General features: G+C 41.7%; 1 protein-coding gene across 1 annotated transcript in view; it reads left to right on the top strand.

Annotated features, from left to right (window-relative positions):
* The window catches only part of Sirt1 (Sirtuin 1), a 116094-nt gene that overhangs the window by 23779 nt on the left and 73374 nt on the right, over positions 1-18941 (top strand). Inside the window, exons 5-6 of the mRNA XM_071674820.1 lie at positions 5024-5217; positions 18231-18337. Of these exons, the coding sequence (XP_071530921.1) occupies positions 5024-5217; positions 18231-18337 (301 nt within the window). The remainder of the gene's footprint in view (positions 1-5023; positions 5218-18230; positions 18338-18941) is intronic.

Here is an 18941-nt window from a genome sequence, read left to right as displayed (position 1 = left end):
ACTTGAGAAAGACTAGTACAGATGTCATACCTCTTTACAAGAAAGGAGACTGAGAAGAGGCATATAACTGTAGACCAGTCTCCCTAACAAGCATGGTTTGTAAAGTTCTGGAAAAGATAATCAGAAAGCAAATGGATAAATTTCTGCTTTGTAGAATTTACCTAAGTGTGAGACAGTATGGTTTTAGGGAAAGGAAGTCATGAATAGCAAACTATTTAGATTTATATGAGAGAGTGAGCTCTGTCTTAGACAAAAAGGAAGGCTGGGTGGATTGTTTGACACTAGACTGCATGGGAGGTTGATTGAAAAGCTGGAAGATTCCTTCAGTGGATAGATTACCAAAGAGAGGGAAAAAAGGACACACATCAGCGGATCTTACTCAGAATAGGTTTAGGTCATCAGCAGAGTGCTGTAGGATTCTGTTCTGGTTCTATTTCTCTTCTTGATTTGAGAGAATGACTTACCAGAAGGTATGGACACCTACCTGAATGTGTTTGCAAATAAAGTGAACATCCTGATGAAAGTAAGGAATGTGGAGGATTGTATCAATTTGGAAAGAGGCCTCAACAGACTCCAAAGTTGGTCTGATATTTTGTTGATAGAGTTTAACTTGAGTAAATGAAGAGTGATGAGGATGGGTCTCAGTGAAAGATTATCCTGTAGCAGGAAATAAGCTGCAGGAATCTGTCTGTTGCTAGACAGAATCTCAACATCAGAGAATAATTAAGGATACCATCTGTCTGCTAGCAGTTACTAGAATTACATTCATGTTCATAGATAAAGAAATCTTCAGCAATCTGTTTACTTCTTACGTAAGGTAAAATCTAGAATATGCTTCTTCAGTTTGGTCACTGCACCTAAAGAAGCACAAAGAGCTAACAGAGAAAGTCCAGAGTAGAGCAACAAAGGTAGTACAATACTGGAATTCAGAGAGATTAGTTACTGGGATAGGCTAGTGTCCTTCAGTATGCTCACCCTGAAAGAGAAGAGTGGGGGGGATCTAATCACAACATGTAACTTTTTAAAACAGACTGCTGATGTAGACTGGAACAGATTTTAGAACAACCAGAGGACATACCATGAAATTCAGCAAGAAATTTGTTGACAAAAGATGTGAAGAAAAAGTCTAATAGTGTAAGAGTGGTTGATAAGTGGAATGAACTAAATGACAACATTGTAAATGCTGACAGCATATGAAAGTTTAAAAAGGTACATGGTAGTAGAGAACATTCAAGAGATTGAGCTCCACAAGTGAAAAACTTTTTCATGGTACAATTTATGTATAGGCACTTACACATATTTATTTATTATACTTTGTCGCTGACTTCTGCGTTAGCGAGGTAGCACAAGGAAACAGACAAAAGAATGGCCCAATCCACCCACATACACATGTATATACATACACGTCCACACATGCACATATACATACCTGTACATTTCAACATATAAATATATATACATACACAGACATATACATATATACACATGTACATAATTCATACTTGCTGCCTTTATTCATTCCTGTCGCCACCCCATCACACATGAAATGACACCCCCCCTCCCCCCGCATGTGCATGAGGTAGCGCTAGGAAAAGACAACAGAGGCCACATTCGTTCACACTCAGTCTCTATCTGTCATGTATAATGCGCCGAAACCACAGCTCCCTTTCCACATCCAGGCCCCACAAAACTTTCCATGGTTTACCCTAGACGCTTCACATGCCCTGGTTCAATCCATTGACAGCATGTTGACTATGGTATACCACATCGTTCCAATTCACTCTATTCCTTGCACGCCTTTCACCCTCCTGCATGTTGAGGCCCTGATCACTCAAAATCTTTTTCACTCCATCTTTCCACCTCCAATTTGGTCTCCCCCTTCTCTTCGTTCCCTCCACCTCTGACACATATATCCTCTTTGTCAATCTTTCCTCACTCTCTCTCCATGTGACCAAACCATTTCAAAACACCTTCTTCTGCTCTCTCAACCACACTCTTTTTATTACCACACATCTCTCTTACCCTTTCATTACTTACTCGATCAAACCACCTCACACCACATATTGTCCTGAAACATCTCATTTCCAGCACATCCACCCTCCTCTGCACAACTCTATCTACAGCCCATGCCTCGCAACCATATAACATTGTTGGTGCCACTGTTCCTTCAAACATACCCATTTTTGCTTTCCGAGATAATGTTCTCGCCTTCCACACATTTTTCAATGCTCTCAGAACTTTCGCCCCCTTCCCACCCTGTGACTCACTTCCACTTCCATGGTTCCATCTGCTGCCAGATCCACTCCCAGATATCTAAAACACTTCACTTCCTCCAGTTTTTCTCTATTCAAACTTACCTCCCTCGGATAGGAGAGAAAGAATACTTCCCACGTATTCCCTGCGTGTCATAGAAGGCAACTAAAGGGGGCAGGAGCAGGGAGCTGGAAACCCTCTCCTCCTTGTATTTCAATTTCTAAAGGGGGAAACAGAAGGAGTCAAACAGGGAGTGCTCATCCTCCTCAAAGGCTCAGATTGGGGTGTCTGAATGTGTGTGGATGTATTCAAGATGAGAAGAAAGGACACATAGGTAGTATGTTTCCAGGAAAGAAACCTGGATGTTTTGGCTTTGAGTGAAATGAAGCCTAAGGGTGAAGGGAAGACTGGTTTGGAAAAGTCTTGGGAGTAGTCTTGAGTTGGTGGGAGGACAAGAGCTAAGGAAGGAGTAGCACTACTATTGAAGCAGGAGTTGTGGGAGTGTGTGGTAGAGTGTAAAAAAGGTAAATTCTAGATTGATCTGATTAAAACTGAAAGTACATGCCTTCACCCTCTCAATTAATAACCTCCCATATAATTTCCCAGGAATACTTAACAAACTTATGCCTCTGTAGTTTGAACACTCACCTATCCCTTTCGCCTTTGTGCAGTGGCACTATGCATGCATTCAGCCAATCGTCAGGCACTTCACCATGATCCATACATACATTGAATATCCTTACCAACCAATCAACGACACAGTCACCCCCTTTCTTAATAGATTCTACTGCAATACCATTCAAACTCGCAGCCTTGCCAGATTTCATGTTCTGCAAAGCTTCATTTTCATTACCTCTTCTTTCTTAACCACACCATTCTCCTTGATCCTGTCACTTAACCCACCACCTCGACCAAAACCCCCTACATCTGCCACTCTATTATCATACACATTCGACAGACCTTCAAAATACTCATTCCTTCTCCTTCGTACTTCATCACTACCTGTTATCACATCCCCCCTTGCTCCCTTCACCTGTTTCCATTTGTTCTTTTGTCTTAAGAACATTATCATCTCCTTCCAAAACATCTTTTTATTCTCCCTAAAGTTTAATGATGCTCTCACCCCAACTTGCAGTTGCCCTCCTTTTCAACCCCTGCACCTTCCTCTTGACCTCCTGCTGCTTTCTTTTATACATCTCCCAGTCATTTGCACTCCTTCCTTATGAGTATCATCCAAACACCTCCAACAACTTTACTTCTTCATCCCCCCACTCACTACCCTTTCTAATCTGCCTAGCTCCCACCTCTATAATGCTGCATGCATTTTTTGCACATGCCATCACTGCTTCCCTAAATACATCCCATTCCTCACTCACTCCCCTCATGTCATTTGCTGTTACCTTTTGCCATTCTACACTCAGTCTCTCCTAATACTTCCTTGCAGATGTGTCCTCTCCGAGCTCACTTACTCTCACCACTCTTTTCTCCCAACACTCTCTTCTTTTTTGAAAACCTCTACAGATCTTCACCTTTGTCTCCATAAGATAGTGATCAGACATCCCTCCAGCTGCCCCTCTCAGCACATTAACGTCCAAAAGTCTCTCTTTTACACACCTGTCAATTAACACATAATCCAATAGTGCTCTTTGACCATCTCCCACACTCACATACGTATACATATGTATATCTCTCTTTTCAAATCAGGTATTCCCAATCACCAGTCTTCTTTCAGCACACAAATCCACAAGCTCTTCCCCGTTTCCATTCACACCACTGAATACCCCATGTACTCCAATTATACCCTGAACTGCCACATTACTCACCTTTGCATTTAAGTCACCCATCCTTAATGCCCTGTCTTGTGCATCAAAACTGCTGACACAGTCACTCAGCTGCTCCCAAAACACTTGCCTCTCATGATCTTTCTTCTCATGACCAGGTGGAAAGCACCAATAATCACCCATCTCTCTCCATCCACTTTCAGTTTCCCCACATCAGTCTAGAATTTATTTTCTTACACTCTCACAACTCCAGGAGTAGTGCTACTCCTTCCATAACTCTTGTCCTCTCACCAACCCCATGACTTTGCTCCTAAGACTTTTGCAGACCATTCTTCCCCTTTACCCTTGAGCTTCGTTTCACTCAGAGCCAGAACATCCAGGTTTCTTTCCTCAAACGGTCTACCTATCTCTCTTTCTCGTCTTGGCTACATTCACACGTTCCAACACACCAATCTAAGCCTTTGAGGAGGATGAAGACCCCTCGCATTACTCCTTCTGTTTCCCCTTTTAGAAATTGAAACATATATTGTATCCAAAGCCTGATACCCATTTTATTGACCAACCTCTTAGGGAGGATGAACAGCTGGGTTGACTGTGTACTGACTGCTGCAACCAGGATTTGAACCTATACACTCAACCTTGGGCTGCCTTTAATGCATCATTAGCAACACTAACTGCTACAATATGGGGATCTGGTGTTTAGTGTTTATTAAGGCAGTTTTAAGCAGTTTATGCATGCTTTTCAACCTTCAGAATCTAACCATTTCTTTCTGTTTAAATCAGTGAAAGTAAATTTCTCAGTTTAATGATTCGCAGAAGATACTGGTACCTAAACCACGAATTATGGTGACTTCTTTGTATATACCAAATATTATTAATAAAAATTTCAGGTTTTTATGTTAATGTATGTAATTCAGATGTACTGTGATTGTTTTTTATGAAGTAGGAGTTGGATTTTGTATCAAGAGGTAAAAGGTTGTGTTTTGCAGGTTTCAGTCTCGTGTGGCATCCCAGACTTTAGAAGCAGAGATGGAATTTATGCCCGCCTTGCTGTTGACTTCCCAAATTTACCAGATCCACAAGCAATGTTTGATATACACTACTTCAGACGGGATCCACGCCCATTCTTCAAATTTGCACGAGAGATCTACCCTGGACAGTTTACCCCATCCCTTTGTCATAGGTAATTTTTTTTACAATCTTTTAAGTTCTGCTTTTTGAATACTTGTCATAAGTGTCCTCACATATCTTTGAATAGATTAATTTTAAGTCATTTTACATATAGGAATTAGATGAATTTTGCTTTTACTCTTTCAGCTTTTCTCAAAAGTTTAGATGTTTCAGTACATTCTCATCTGATAATCCATTATGTGCTTTCACATGGTGCCAGATATTTTTGCACATTCTTGTGAAGGAGAGGCAGCAAAAATATTCTAAACATATGGATTTTCAGAAAAGAAGAGTGAATGTTGGGGTGAAGAGGGTGGTGAGAGTAAGTGAGCTTGGTAAGGAGACTTGTGTGAGAAAGTACCAGGAGAGACTGAGTACAGAATGGAAAAAGGTAAGAACAATGGAAGTAAGGGGATTGGGGGAGGAATGGGATGTATTTAGGGATTCAGTGATGGAGTGCGCAAAAGATGCTTGTGGCGTGAGAGGCGTGGAAGGTGGGTTGATTAGAAAGGGTAGTGAGTAGTGGAATGAAGAAGTAAGATTATTAGTGAAAGAGAAGAGAGAGGCATTTGGATGACTTTTGCAGGGAAAAAATGCAATTGAGTGGGAGATGTATTAAAGAAAGAGACAGGAGGTCAAGAGAAAGGTGCAGGAGGTGAAAAAGAGGGCAAATGAGAGTTGGGGTGAGAGAGTATCATTAAATTTTAGGGAGAATAAAAAGATGTTCTGGAAGGAGGTAAATAAAGTGCGTAAGACAAGCGAGCAAATGGGAACTTCAGTGAAGGGGGCTAATGGGGAGGTGATAACAAGTAGTGGTGATGTGAGAAGGAGATGGAGTGAGTATTTTGAAGGTTTGTTGAATGTGTTTGATGATAGAGTGGCAGATATAGGGTGTTTTGGTCGAGGTGGTGTGCAAAGTGAGAGGGTCAGGGAAAATGATTTGGTAAACAGAGAAGAGGTAGTAAAAGCTTTGCGGAAGATGAAAGCCAGCAAGGCAGCAGGTTTGGATGGTATTGCAGTGAAATCTATTAAAAAAGGGGGTGACTGTATTGTTGACTGGTTGGTAAGGTTATTTAATGTATGTATGACTCATGGTGAGGTGCTTGAGGATTGGCGGAATGCTTGCATAGTGCCATTGTACAAAGGCAAAGGGGATAAGAGTGAGTGCTCAAATTACAGAGGTATAAGTTTGTTGAGTATTCCTGGTAAATTATATGGGAGGGTATTGATTGAGAGGGTGAAAGCATGTACAGAGCATCAGATTGGGAAAGAGCAATGTGGTTTCAGAAGTGGTAGAGGGTGTGTGGATCAGGTGTTTTCTTTGAAGAATGTATGTGAGAAATACTTAGAAAAGCAAATGGATTTGTATGTAGCATTTATGGATCTGGAGAAGGCATATGATAGAGTTGATAGAGATGCTCTGTGGAAGGTATTAAGAATATATGGTGTGGGAGGCAAGTTGTTAGAAGCAGTGAAAAGTTTTTATCGAGGATGTAAGGCATGTGTACATGTAGGAAGAGAGGAAAGTGATTGGTTCTCAGTGAATGTAGGTTTGCGGCAGGGGTGTGTGATGTCTCCATGGTTGTTTAATTTGTTTATGGATGAGGTTGTTAGGGAGGTGAATGCAAGAGTTTTGGAAAGAGGGGCAAGTATGAAGTCTGTTGTGGATGAGAGAGCTTGGGAAGTGAGTCAGTTGTTGTTTGCTGATGATACAGCGCTGGTGGCTGATTCATGTGAGAAACTGCAGAAGCTGGTGACTGAGTTTGGTAAAGTGTGTGAAAGAAGAAAGTTAAGAGTAAATGTGAATAAGAGAAAGGTTATTAGGTACAGTAGGGTTGAGGGTCAAGTCAATTGGGAGGTAAGTTTGAATGGAGAAAAACTGGAGGAAGTAAAGTGTTTTAGATATCTGGGAGTGGATCTGGCAGCAGATGGAACCATGAAAACGGAAGTGAGTCATAGGGTGGGGGAGGGGGCGAAAATCCTCAGAGCCTTAAAGAATGTGTGGAAGTCGAGAACATTATCTCGGAAAGCAAAAATGGGTATGTTTGAAGGAATAGTGGTTCCAACAATGTTGTATGGTTGTGAGGCGTGGGCTATGGATAGAGTTGTGCGCAGGAGGGTGGATGTGCTGGAAATGAGATGTTTGAGGACAATGTGTGGTGTGAGGTGGTTTGATCGAGTAAGTAATGTAAGGGTAAGAGAGATGTGTGGAAATAAAAAGAGCGTGGTTGAGAGAGCAGAAGAGGGTGTTTTGAAATGGTTTGGGCACATGGAGAGAATGAGTGAGGAAAGATTGACCAAGAGGATATATGTGTTGGAGGTGGAGGGAACGAGGAGAAGTGGGAGACCAAATTGGAGGTGGAAAGATAGATTGAAAAAGATTTTGAGTGATCGGGGCCTGAACATGCAGGAGGGTGAAAGGCGGGCAAGGAATAGAGTGAATTGGATCGATGTGGTATACCGGGGTTGACGTGCTGTCAGTGGATTGAATCAGGGCATGTTAAGCGTCTCTATCTGTCATGTAATAATGCACCGAAACCACAGCTCCCTTTCCACATCCAGGCCCCACACAACTTTCCATGGTTTACCCAGATGCTTCACATGCCCTGGTTCAATCCATTGACATCACGTCGACCCCGGTATACCACATTGTTCCAATTCACTCTATTCCTTGCATGCCTTTCACCCTCCTGCATGTTCAGGCCCCGATCACTCAAAATCTTTTTCGCTCCATCTTTCCACCTCCAATTTGGTCTCTCACTTCTCCTCGTTCCCTCCACCTCTGACACATATATCCTCTTGGTCAAGCTTTCCTCACTCATTCTCTTCATGCGACCAAACCATTTCAAAACACCCTCTTCTGCTCTCTCAACCACACTCTTTTTATTTTCACACATCTCTCTTACCCTTACATTACTTACTCGATCAAACCACCTCATACCACATATTGTCCTCAAACATCTCATTCCCAGCACATCCACCCTCCTGCGCATAACTCTATCCATAGCCCACGCCTTGCAACCATACTACATTTTTGGAACTACTATTCCTTCAAACATACCCATTTTTGCTTTTCGAGATAATGTTCTCGACTTCCAAACATTCTTCAAGGCTCCCAGAATTTTCGCCCCCTCCCCCACCCTATGATTCACTTCCTCTTCCATGGTTCCATCCGCTGCCAGATCCACTCCCAGGTATCTAAAATGCTTTACTTCCTCCAGTTTTTCTCCATTCAAACTTACCTCCCAATTGACTTGACCCTCAACCATACTGTACCTAATAACCTTGTTCTTATTCAAATTTATTCTCAACTTTCTTCTTTCACTCACTTTACCAAACTCGGTCACCAGCTTTTGCAGTTTCTCACATGAATCAGCCACCAGCGCTGTATCATCAGCGAACAACAACTGACTCACTTCCCAAGCTCTCTCATCCACAACAGACTGCATACTTGCCCCTCTTTCCAAAACTCTTGCATTCACTTCCCTAACAACCCCATCCATAAACAAGTTAAACAACCATGGAGACATCACACACCCCTACTGCAAACCTACATTCACTGAGAACCAATCACTTTCCCCTCTTCCTACATGTGCACATGCCTTACATCCTTGATAAAAACTTTTCACTGCTTCTAACAACTTGCCTCCCACACCATATATTCTTAATACCTTCCACAGAGCATCTCTATCAACTCTATCATATGCCTTCTCCAGATCCATAAATGCTACACACAAATCCATTTGCTTTTCTAAGTATTTCTCACATACATTCTTCAAAGCAAACACCTGATCCACACATCCTCTACCACTTCTGAAACCACATTGCTCTTCCCCAGTCTGATGCTCTGTACATGCCTTCATCCTCTCAGTCAATACCCTCCCATATAATTTACCAGGAATACTCAACAAACATTTTTTTTTTTTTTTGCTTTGTCGCTGTCTCCCGCGTTTGCGAGGTAGCGCAAGGAAACAGACGAAAGAAATGGCCCAACCCACCCCCATACACATGCCTTGATTCAATCCACTGACAGCACGTCAACCCCGGTATACCACATCGCTCCAATTCACTCTATTCTTTGCCCTCCTTTCATCCTCCTGCATGTTCAGGCCCCGATCACACAAAATCTTTTTCACACCATCTTTCCACCACCAATTTGGTCTCCCTCTTCTCCTCGTTCCCTCCACCTCTGACACATATATCCTCTTGGTCAATCTTTCCTCACTCATTCTCTCCATGTGACCAAACCATTTCAAAACACCCTCTTCTGCTCTCTCAACCACGCTCTTTTTATTTCCACACATCTCTCTTACCCTTATGTTACTTACTCGATCAAGCCACCTCACACCACACATTGTCCTCAATCATCTCATTTCCAGCACATCCATCCTCCTGCGCACAACTCTATCCATAGTCCACGCCTCGCAACCATACAACATTGTTGGAACCACTATTCCTTCAAACATACCCATTTTTGCTTTCTGAGATAATGTTCTCGACTTCCACACATTCTACAAGGCTCCCAGAATTTTCGCCCCCTCCCCCACCCTATGATCCACTTCCGCTTCCATGGTTCCATCCGCTGCCAGATCCACTCCCAGATATCTAAAACACTTCACTTCCTCCAGTTTTTCTCCATTCAAACTCACCTCCCAATTGAATTGACCCTCAACCCTACTGTACCTAATAACCTTGCTCTTATTCACATTTACTCTTAACTTTCTTCTTTCACACACTTTACCAAACTCAGTCACCAGCTTCTGCAGTTTCTTACATGAATCAGCCACCAGCGCTGTATCATCAGCGAATAACAACTGACTCACTTCCCAAGCTCTCTCATCCCCAACAGACTTCATACTTGCCCCTCTTTCCAAAACTCTTGCATTCACCTCCCTAACAACCCCATCCATAAACAAATTAAACAACCATGGAGACATCACACACCCCTGCCGCAAACCTACATTCACTGAGAACCAATCACTTTCCTCTCTTCCTACACGTACACATGCCTTACATCCTCGATAAAAACTCTTCACTGCTTCTAACAACTTGCCTCCCACACCATATATTCTTAATACCTTCCACAGAGCATCTCTATCAACTCTATCATATGCCTTCTCCAGATCCATAAATGCTACATACAAATCCATTTGCTTTTCTAAGTATTTCTCACATACATTTGTCAAAGCAAACACCTGATCCACACATCCTCTACCACTTCTGAAACCACACTGCTCTTCCCCAATCTGATGCTCTGTACATGCCTTCACCCTCTCAATCAATACCCTCCCATATAATTTGCCTTTGTACAATGGCACTATGCAAGCATTCCGCCAATCCTCAGGCACCTCACCATGAGTCATACATACATTAAATAACCTTACCAACCAGTCAGCAATACAGTCACCCCCTTTTTTAATAAATTCCACTGCAATACCATCCAAACCTGCTGCCTTGCCGGCTTTCATCTTCCGCAAAGCTTTTACTACCTCTTCTCTCTTTACCAAATCATTCTCCCTAAACCTCTCATTTTGCACACCACCTCGACCAAAACACCCTATATCTGCCACTCTATCATCAAACACATTCAACAAACCTTCAAAATACTCACTCCATCTCCTTCTCACATCACCACTAGTTATCACCTCCCCATTAGCCCCCTTCACTGAAGTTCCCATTTGCTCCCTTGTCTTACGCACTTTATTTACCTCCTTCCAAAACATCCTTTTATTCTCCCTAAAATTTAATTATACTCTCTCACCCCAACTCTCATTTGCCCTCTTTTTCACCACTTGCACCTTTCTCTTGACCCCCCTGCCTCTTTCTTTTATACATCTCCCACTCATTTGTATTATTTCCCTGCAAAAATCGTCCAAATGCCTCTCTCTTCTCTTTCACTAATAATCTTACTTCTTCATCCCACCACTCACTACCCTTTCTAATCAACCCACCTCCCACTCTTCTCATGCCACAAGCATCTTTTGTGCAATCCATCACTGATTCCCTAAATACATCCCATTCCTCCCCCACTCCCCTTACTTCCATTGTTCTCACCTTTTTCCATTCTGTACTCAGTCTCTCCAGGTACTTCCTCACACAAGTCTCCTTCCCAAGCTCACTTACTCTCACCACTCTCTTCACCCCAACATTCTCTCTTTTTTTCTGAAAACCCCTACAAATCTTCACCTTCGCTTCCACAAGATAATGATCAGACATCCCTCCTGTTGCACCTCTCAGCACATTAACATCCAAAAGTCTCTCTTTTGCGCTCCTATCAATTAACACATAATCCAATAATGCTCTCTGGCCATCTCTCCTACTTACATACGTATACTTATGTATATCTCACTTTTTAAACCAGGTATTCCCAATCACCAGTCCTTTTTCAGGACATAAATCTACAATCTCCAACAGACTTCATACAAGTCTGTTGGGGATGAGAGAGCTTGGGAAGTGAGTCAGTTGTTGTTCGCTGATGATACAGCGCTGGTGGCGGATTCATGTGAGAAACTGCAGAAGCTGGTGACGGAGTTTGGTAAAGTGTGTGGAAGAAGAAAGTTAAGAGTAAATGTCAATAAGAGCAAGGTTATTAGGTACAGTAGGGTTGAGGGTCAAGTCAATTGGGAGGTGAGTTTGAATGGTGAGAGGCTGGAGGAAGTGAAGTGTTTTAGATATCTGGGAGTGGATCTGTCAGCGGATGGAACCATGGAAGCGGAAGTGGATCATAGGGTGGGGGAGGGGGCGAAAATTTTGGGAGCCTTGAAAAATGTGTGGAAGTCGAGAACATTATCCCGGAAAGCAAAACTGGGTATGTTTGAAGGAATAGTGGTTCCAGCAATGTTGTATGGTTGCGAGGCGTGGGCTATGGATAGAGTTGTGCGCAGGAGGATGGATGTGCTGGAAATGAGATGTTTGAGGACAATGTGTGGTGTGAGGTGGTTTGATCGAGTAAGTAACGTAAGGGTAAGAGAGATGTGTGGAAATAAAAAGAGCGTGGTTGAGAGAGCAGAAGAGGGTGTTTTGAAGTGGTTTGGGCACATGGAGAGAATGAGTGAGGAAAGATTGACCAAGAGGATATATGTGTCGGAGGTGGAGGGAACGAGGAGAAGAGGGAGACCAAATTGGAGGTGGAAAGATGGAGTGAAAAGGATTTTGTGTGATCGGGGCCTGAACATGCAGGAGGGTGAAAGGAGGGCAAGGAATAGAGTGAATTGGAGCGATGTGGTATACAGGGGTTGACGTGCTGTCAGTGGATTGAATCAAGGCATGTGAAGCGTCTGGGGTAAACCATGGAAAGCTGTGTAGGTATGTATATTTGCGTGTGTGGACGTGTGTATGTACATGTGTATGGGGGGGGTTGGGCCATTTCTTTCGTCTGTTTCCTTGCGCTACCTCGCAAACGCGGGAGACAGCGACAAAGTATAAAAAAAAAAAAAAAAAAAAAAAAAAAAAAATCTACAATCTCTTCACCATTTCCATTTACAACACTGAACCCCCCATGTATACCAATTATTCCTTCAACTGCCACATTACTCACCTTTGCATTCAAATCACCCATCACTATAACCCGGTCTCGTGCATCAAAACCACTAACACACTCATTCAGCTGCTCCCATAACACTTGCCTCTCATGATCTTTCTTCTCATGCCCAGGTGCTTATGCACCAATAATCACCCATCTCTCTCCATCAACTTTCAGTTTTACCCATATCAATCTAGAGTTGTTTACTTTCTTACACTCTATCACATACTCACACCACTCCTGTGTCAGGAGTAGTGCTACTCTTTCCCTTGCTCTTGTCCTCTCACTAACCCCTGACTTTACTCCCAAGACATTCCCAAACCACTCTTCCCCTATACCCTTGAGCTTTGTTTCACTCAGAGCCAAAACATCCAGGATCCTTTCCTCAAACATACTACCTATCTCTCCTTTTTTCTCATCTTGGTTACATCCACACACATTTAGACACCCCAGTCTGAGCCTTCGAGGAGGATGAGCACTCCCCGCGTGACTCCTTCTTCTGTTCCCCCTTTTAGAAAGTTAAAATACAAGTAGGGGAGGGTTTCTATCCCCCCGCTCCCATCCCCTTTAGTCGGCTTCTACGACACGTGAGGAATGCATGGGAAGTATTCTTTCTCCACTATCCCCAGGGATAAAATTACATTCCAATGTATACATATATATACATACACAAACAAAGATACATATATACCCATGTACATAATTGAAACTTGCTGCCTTTATTCATTCCTGTTGCCACCCCGCCACATATGAAATGACATCCCCCGCACGCATGTGAGGTCGTGCTAGGAAAAGATAACAAAGGCGACATTTGTTCACAGTCTCTAGCTGTCATGTATAATGCACCAAAACCACAGCTCCCTTTCCACATCCAGGCCACACAAAACTTTCCATGGTTTACCCAAGATGCTTCAATCCATTGACAGCACATCGACTCTGGTATACCTTATTGTTCCTATTCACTCTATTCCTTGCACGCCTTTCACCCTACTGTATGTTCAGGGCCCGATCGCTCAAAATCTTTTTCACTCCATCCTTCCACCTCCAATTTGGTCTCCCACTTCTCCTCGTTCCCTCCACCTCTGACACATATATCCTCTTTGTCAGTCTTTCCTCACCCATTCTCTCCATTTGACTAAACCATTTCAATACACCCTCTTTTGCTCTCTCAACCACACTGTTTTTATTACCACACATCTCTCTTTCCATTTCACTACTTACTCGATTAATCCACCTCACACCACATATTGTCCTCAAACATTTCATTTCCAACACATCCACCCTCCTCCGCACAACTTTATCTATAGCCCACGCCTTGCAACCATATAACATTGTTGGAGCCACTATTCAAACATACCCATTTTTGCTTTCCGAGATAATGTTCTCGCCTTCCACACATTCTCCAATGCTTCCAGAACCTTCGCCCCCCTCCCCCACCCTGTGACTCACTTCCGCTTCCATGGTTCCATCTGCTGCTAAATCCACTCCCAGATATCTGAAACACTTCACTTCCTCCAGTTTTTCTCCATTCAAACTTACCACCCAATTGACTTGTCCCTCAACCCTACTGTATGTAATAACCTTGCTCTTATTCACATTTACCCTCGGCTTTCTTCTTTCACACACTTTACCAAACTCAGTCACCAGATTCTGCAGTTTCTGAACCGAATCAGCCACCAGCGCTGTATCATCAGCGAACAACAACTGACTCACTTCCCAAGCCCTCACATCCCCAACAGACTGCATACTTGTCCCTCTCTCCAAAACTCTTGCATTCACCTCCCTAACAACCTCATCCATAAACAAATTAAAAAACCATGGAGACATCATGCACCCCTGCTGCAAGCTGACATTCACTGGGAACCAATCACTTTCCTCTCCTCCTACTCGTACATGTCTTACATCCTCGATAAAAAATTTTCATTGCTTCTAGCAACTTCCCTCTCATGCCATATACTCTTAATACCTTCCACAGAGCATCTCTATCAACACTATCATATGCCTTCTCTAGATCCATAAATGCTATGTACAAATCCATTTGTTTTTCCAAGTATTACTCACATACACTCCTCACGTGTCGTAGAAGGCGACTAAAGGGGACGGGAGCGGGGGGCTAGAAACCCTCCTCTCCTTGTATTTTAACTTTCTAAAAAGGGGAAACATAAGAAGGAGCCACGCGGGGAGTGTTCATCCTCCTCGAAGGCTCAGATTGGGGTGTCTAAATATGTGTGGATGTAACCAAGATGAGAAAAAAAGGAGAGATAGTTAGTATGTTTGAGGAAAGGAACCTGGATGTTTTGGCTCTGAGTGAAACGAAGCTCAAGGGTAAAGGGGAAGAGTGGTTTGGGAATATCTTGGGAGTAAAGTCAGGGGTTAGTGAGAGGACAAGAGCAAGGGAAGGAGTAGCACTACTCCTGAAACTGGAGTTGTGGGAGTATGTGATAGAGTGTAAGAAAGTAAACTCTAGATTGATACGGGTAAAACTGAAAGTTTATGGAGAGAGATGGGTGATTATTGGTGCATATGCACCTGGGCATGAGAAGAAAGATCATGAGAGGCAAGTGTTTTGGGAGTAGCTGAATGAGTGTGTTAGTAGTTTTGATGCACGAGACCGGGTTATAGTGATGGGTGATTTGAATGCAAAGGTGAGTAATGTGGCAGTTGAGGGAATAATTGGTATACATGGGGTGTTCAGTGTTGTAAATGGAAATGGTGAAGAGCTTGTAATTTATGTGCTGAGAAAGGACTGATGATTGGGAATACCTGGTTTAAAAAGATATACATTTGTAAAGATATACATTAGTATATGTATGTAAGTAGGAGAGATGGCCAGAGAGCATTATTGGATTATGTGTTAATTGATAGGCGCGCGAAAGAGAGACTTTTGGATGTTAATGTGCTGAGAGGTGCAACTGGAGGGATGTCTGATCATTATCTTGTGGAGGCGAAGGTGAAGATTTGTATGGGTTTTCAGAAAAGAAGAGAGAATGTTGGAGTGAAGAGAGTGGTGAGAGTAAGTGAGCTTGGGAATGAAACTTGTGTGAGGAAGTACCTGGAGAGACTGAGTACAGAATGGAAAAAGGTGAGAACAAAGGAGGTTAGGGGAGTGGGGGAGGAATGGGATGTATTTAGGGAATCAGTGATGGATTGCACAAAAGATGCTTGTGGCATGAGAAGAGTGGGAGGTAGGCAGATTAGAAAGGGTTGTGAGTGGCGGGATGAAGAAGTAAGATTATTAGTGAAAGAGAAGAGAGAGGTATTTGGACGATTTTTGTAAGGAAATAATGCAAATGAGTGGGAGATGTATAAAAGAAAGAGGCAGAAGGTCAAGAGAAAGGTGCAAGAGGTGAAAAAGAGGGCAAATGAGAGTTGGGGTGAGAGAGTATCATTAGATTTTAGGGAGAATAAAAAGATGTTTTGGAAGGAGGTAAATAAAGTGTGTAAGGCAAGAGAACAAATGGGAACATCAGTGAAGGGGGCTAATGGGGAGGCAGTAACAAGTAGTGGTGATGTGAGAAGGAGATGGAGTGAGTATTTTGAAGGTTTGTTGAATGTGTTTGATGATAGAGTAGAAAATATAGGGTGCTTTGGTTGAGGTGGTGTGCGAAGTGAGAGGGTTAGGGAGAATGATTTGGTAAACAGGGAAGAGGTAGTGAAAGCTTTGCGGAAGATGAAAGCTGGCAGGGTGGTGGGTTTAGATGGTATTGCAGTGGAATTTATTAAAAAAAGGGGGTTACTGTATTGTTGACTGGTTGGTGAGGATATTCAGTGTTTGTATGGCTTATGGTGAAGTGCCTGTGGATTGGCTGAATGCATGCATAGTGCCATTGTACAAACTCAAAGGGGATAAAGGTGTGTTCAGATTACAGAGGTATAAGTTTGTTGAGTATTCTTAGGAAATTATATGGGAGGTTGTTGATTGAGAGGGTGAAGGCATTTACAGAGCATCAGATTGGGGAGGAGCAGTGTGGTTTCAGAAGTGGTAGAGGATGTGTGGATCAGGTGTTTTCTTTGAAGAATGTATGTGAGAAATACTTAGAAAAACAGATGGATTTGTATGTAGCATTTATGGATCTGGAGAAGGCATATGATATAGTTGATGACAAACAGAATGTGGATAGATATGTAGGTACATATGACTTTTTGGAATTTAGCAATTTTATTGCTTATATTCCGTCTTTATGCTATGGCATAGTCTTTCTACAATTTCAAGCAATAAATGATTGATACTCTAGTTATTCCTTCCCCTACTCCTCTCTCTGTCTTCTCTCTTCCCCAAGTATGGTCAAATTCTTTTTCCATTCTTTCATACAGTTTTGAAATGTATGCAGATAGGAAAAGCAACAATCAAAATATTATGTTGGAAATGTTAATGTTGTAGAAAATTTTACACAATGAAATACACAGTTACTGAGAGTACAAGGTATTGCAATAAGTACAAAAATAATTCAGAAGAATAGATGATTTGATTTTATGAACTTTAGATTTTAGAAGACAATATAAAAGACAAAGAAAAAAAAATGACATTTTGTCGAAGAATTGCATAAATCATGTTATTTCATTGATTTTGATGGGGTACATTTATTTCTTTCATTATCCCTTGATGCTGCTGGCAGCTTTTGCTCAACATACCTGCTTGTTCTTTCAACTATCAATTTAGCAAGTTCCTTATAGTATCAAGAAAACTAGAAATACTGCAACATATTGTGATATTCATCATTTGTGTAACTAATAGTGTTATTGCAGTAAGGCACAATAAGAGGTAAAGATAAATTTACTAATAGAAATTGAAGTATTGTCGTTATTTTGTGAATAATTATCAGTCATATTCATTATTGCTCAGTCTGCTGAGAGCAAAAATGGTAGAAAAGCAGAAGTAAACCAGATGCTTGCACCTCCTCCAAGAGAAACTTTGCTTCGTGTTGGAATACCAGAGTTGGAGCTTTTCTTCTCATTAAATTAGGTATTATTCTCATATCTGTGTCTGCACAGTCATTTCTACCATATTCATTATCACTTAACATTTTTGGGCAAAAAAGTGGAAAAGCGAACAAAAATAAGGCAGATGTTTGCATCTCCTCACAGAGATGCCACAGCAGGCTTTCATCTGGAGGTATGAATAATTGCAGTGACTCGTATGCTCTTATTTCTTGGGAATGATAGAAAACATAACTGTAATTCTATAAGTTATCTCAGGATACTAACTTTTAGAATATAAGTGACATGAGTTAACTCAGGATGATAATTATTTACACAAATATTCAGGCCAAGTCTACTTAGGATGGAAAGGGAAGGGGTTAAGTGAAGGTATTTTCTGATTTTTGGTGGCTTATTGTAATCTGTATTGAGTCTAGTTCTGTAAAGGAAATGCTGTTTGATATTAAAGGAGAACTTCTGTGGATGCTACTTCACTACAAAAATTTTGTGTTTCGTATGGATATTTGATTATTTGAATGTTTAGAAAAACTGAATTAATGTGTGCAATTCATCTTTAAAATTTTCAGATTTATTCGTCTGATAGAACAACACAACAAATTGCTTCGAAATTACACCCAGAATATTGACACCTTAGAACAAGTTGCAGGAATTAAAAATGTCATTCAGTGCCATGGTAAGTACATGGTATTATTTACTTTGATATCCATTTTAAAAATGATAATTTGTATTTTTTTTTTTTTTTTTTTACACAATTGCTTCTACCTTAGCAATTCCATGGTTTTATTTTGACTGCTTCACATCCCCTGGTTCAGCCCAAAGAAAGCATTGTGCTCTCCAGTACCACATTGATCCAGTTCATTCTCTCTCTGTCACCTTTCATCTTCGTGAATGTTAAGGCTTCAGTATCCCAAAGCCTCCTTCACTAAATTTTCCATCTCCTTGATCTCATCTATCCCTCTTTCCTTTTCTGACAGATTATTATTTTCACTTTCCTCATGACTTTGGTATCATCTGGAATTCCACATATTTAGATAGGTGTTTAATCCTTCCTGCAAGTCATTTATATAGATCAAGTAAAGTAATAGTCCCAAAACAGTCCCCTGTGACACCATTGGTGACCTCATCTTATTTCAAGAAGGCTTCCCTGATATCTTCCTATATTTGCTTTTGATCATCTGTCCAGTGAAGTAGTATCCTCTTTACTCCTGGCTGAAGATCTAGCTCCTTGACAAGCTTTCCATGTGGTACTGTTTCAAATATTTGTCTATCTGTCTATA

The sequence above is a fragment of the Panulirus ornatus genome, chromosome 20, assembly GCF_036320965.1.
Source record: "Panulirus ornatus isolate Po-2019 chromosome 20, ASM3632096v1, whole genome shotgun sequence".
Lineage (NCBI taxonomy): Eukaryota > Metazoa > Arthropoda > Malacostraca > Decapoda > Palinuridae > Panulirus > Panulirus ornatus.
The sequence above is the reverse complement of the archived record's forward strand: the minus strand, read 5'-3'. Positions and strand labels throughout refer to the sequence as shown.